General features: G+C 44.6%; 1 protein-coding gene across 1 annotated transcript in view; it reads left to right on the forward strand.

Annotated features, from left to right (window-relative positions):
• Positions 1-1,831, forward strand: part of ccdc88c (coiled-coil domain containing 88C) — a 31,330-nt gene that overhangs the window by 15,944 nt on the left and 13,555 nt on the right. The window contains exons 8-9 of the mRNA XM_015400514.1: positions 244-325; positions 397-555. Of these exons, the coding sequence (XP_015256000.1) occupies positions 244-325; positions 397-555 (241 nt within the window). The remainder of the gene's footprint in view (positions 1-243; positions 326-396; positions 556-1,831) is intronic.

Genomic DNA, 1,831 nt, shown 5'->3' on the forward strand with positions numbered 1-1,831 from the left:
GGCCGCATTTTGGCCGAAGTCGATTTAGGATCCAGACGCTGATTAAATGGTCGGCCTCCAGTCTGCTCCTCCACCTCACCTCCAGGGTTCTCCCATCAGAACCAGTTGGAGGGAAGAACAGAACTAGACTCTATTGCTGGGTAACTGGGATCAAATGGAACTTGGAGTCTGATAAAATTTGGTTGGGTTTTAGAGGCGGGACCAGTTTGGATCAGCACCTTCTGAACGTTTTCATGTCTGCAGGGAGGAGAAAACGGAACAACTGATGGATTCAAAACACGAGGCAGAGCGTCTGGATCAGGAGCTGCAGAAACTCAAACAAGAGGTCTGACCTTCTTCTGATGTTCTTCACACTCTGATCCTCCAGTTCTGCTTATCGGTGTGTCTGTGGTTCAGAACCAGGCTCTGTCGTGCGAGGCGCGGTCGGTCCGCCTGTACCGGGACGAAGTGGACTCTCTGAGGGAGCGAGCGGCTCGAGGAGATCGCCTGGAGGCTGAGCTGAACAGATTTAGAGAGAAGCTGAACGACGTCCATTTCTACAAGAGCAGGGTGGAGGTGAGGCTCATGGGAATGTCTCTGAACCGACCCCTGATCCCAGGTTCTACAGCCGGGCAGGAATGGTTGGATCAGGACCTACCGTACGTACGGCTCACACCAACACGCCGCCATCTATGGAACCCCGCCCACCCACAACCAGGAACACGGAGAAAACTATAAAGATCAAGATAAAGTTTATTTAATGTTAAATAGATAAAAAAGTTAAATAGATAACAATATTAAGATCTATTTATTTAAATCGTATGTTTCAGTATATATTTATATAAATACGTTTTAGGATTTGTTCGAATATATATTTATATGAAGGTATATTTGACTTATCTAGTGATTTATTTTTAGATATATATTACATACTCATGGTCTTTCTCTTATCGGGGTCAAAGGGCAGCAGCCTCAGCAGACCCCAGACTCCTCCTCTGCTGGAGGAGGCCTGAGGCGCACCAGGCAACACAGAGACTTTTAACCCTTTCCTGCTGGCTGATTGATTGATTGATTGATTGATTGATTGATTGATTGATTGATTGATTGATTGATTGATTGATTGATTGATTGATCTCACAGTGGAGAACTTTTCTGAGCAGCTCTGGGGAGAGGGAGTCAGGCAGATAATAGAAACAATAAAGCTCACTGACTACACCTTGGCTTCCTGACATGGTGCTCTCCATTGTTTACTTCCCTGATTTCTGTCACACTGGTGACATCATCAACGCCAACCCACCGTGATGTCGTCACTAGACACGCCACACTAGTGAGTGGTTAGACCAGCTTTAATAGCCAATGGGAAGAGAGTCAAATGCTGATTGTTAGCAGGTTGATCAATGATAGAAAAACTCCCGTTAAGCTGCTGTTCTCAGTGGGAAAGAGGCTGAAGTTCCTCCATGTTTTCCTACATAAGGAAAGCTCCCAGACTGTGATTAGTCAGTCAGTTTCAGACCAGAGAGGCTGAGTCTCACCGGAGCCAAACTAATTGAAGTAACTGTTGACTCCTAAGGTCTGATGTTGTGTTATGTGATGGTTACCCCCAGATTCCACATACTGTGTCAGCGCTCCGACCCGCTGACGTACGTCGTGCGGAGCGTTTGTCTTTCATGTAAATCGGTGAGAGTTGTTCCACATCCACCGCTATTAGAAATGATTTTAATGCCATCAACAAGAAGCATGTACGCAAGTTATTAGTGTGCAGAGTTCCATGAATCTTGTATGTATGTAAACACACACACACACACACATATATATATATATATATATATATATATATATATATATATATATA

Source organism: Cyprinodon variegatus, unplaced genomic scaffold (assembly GCF_000732505.1).
Source record: "Cyprinodon variegatus isolate N-32 unplaced genomic scaffold, C_variegatus-1.0 Scaffold1112, whole genome shotgun sequence".
Classification (NCBI taxonomy): Eukaryota; Metazoa; Chordata; class Actinopteri; order Cyprinodontiformes; family Cyprinodontidae; genus Cyprinodon; species Cyprinodon variegatus.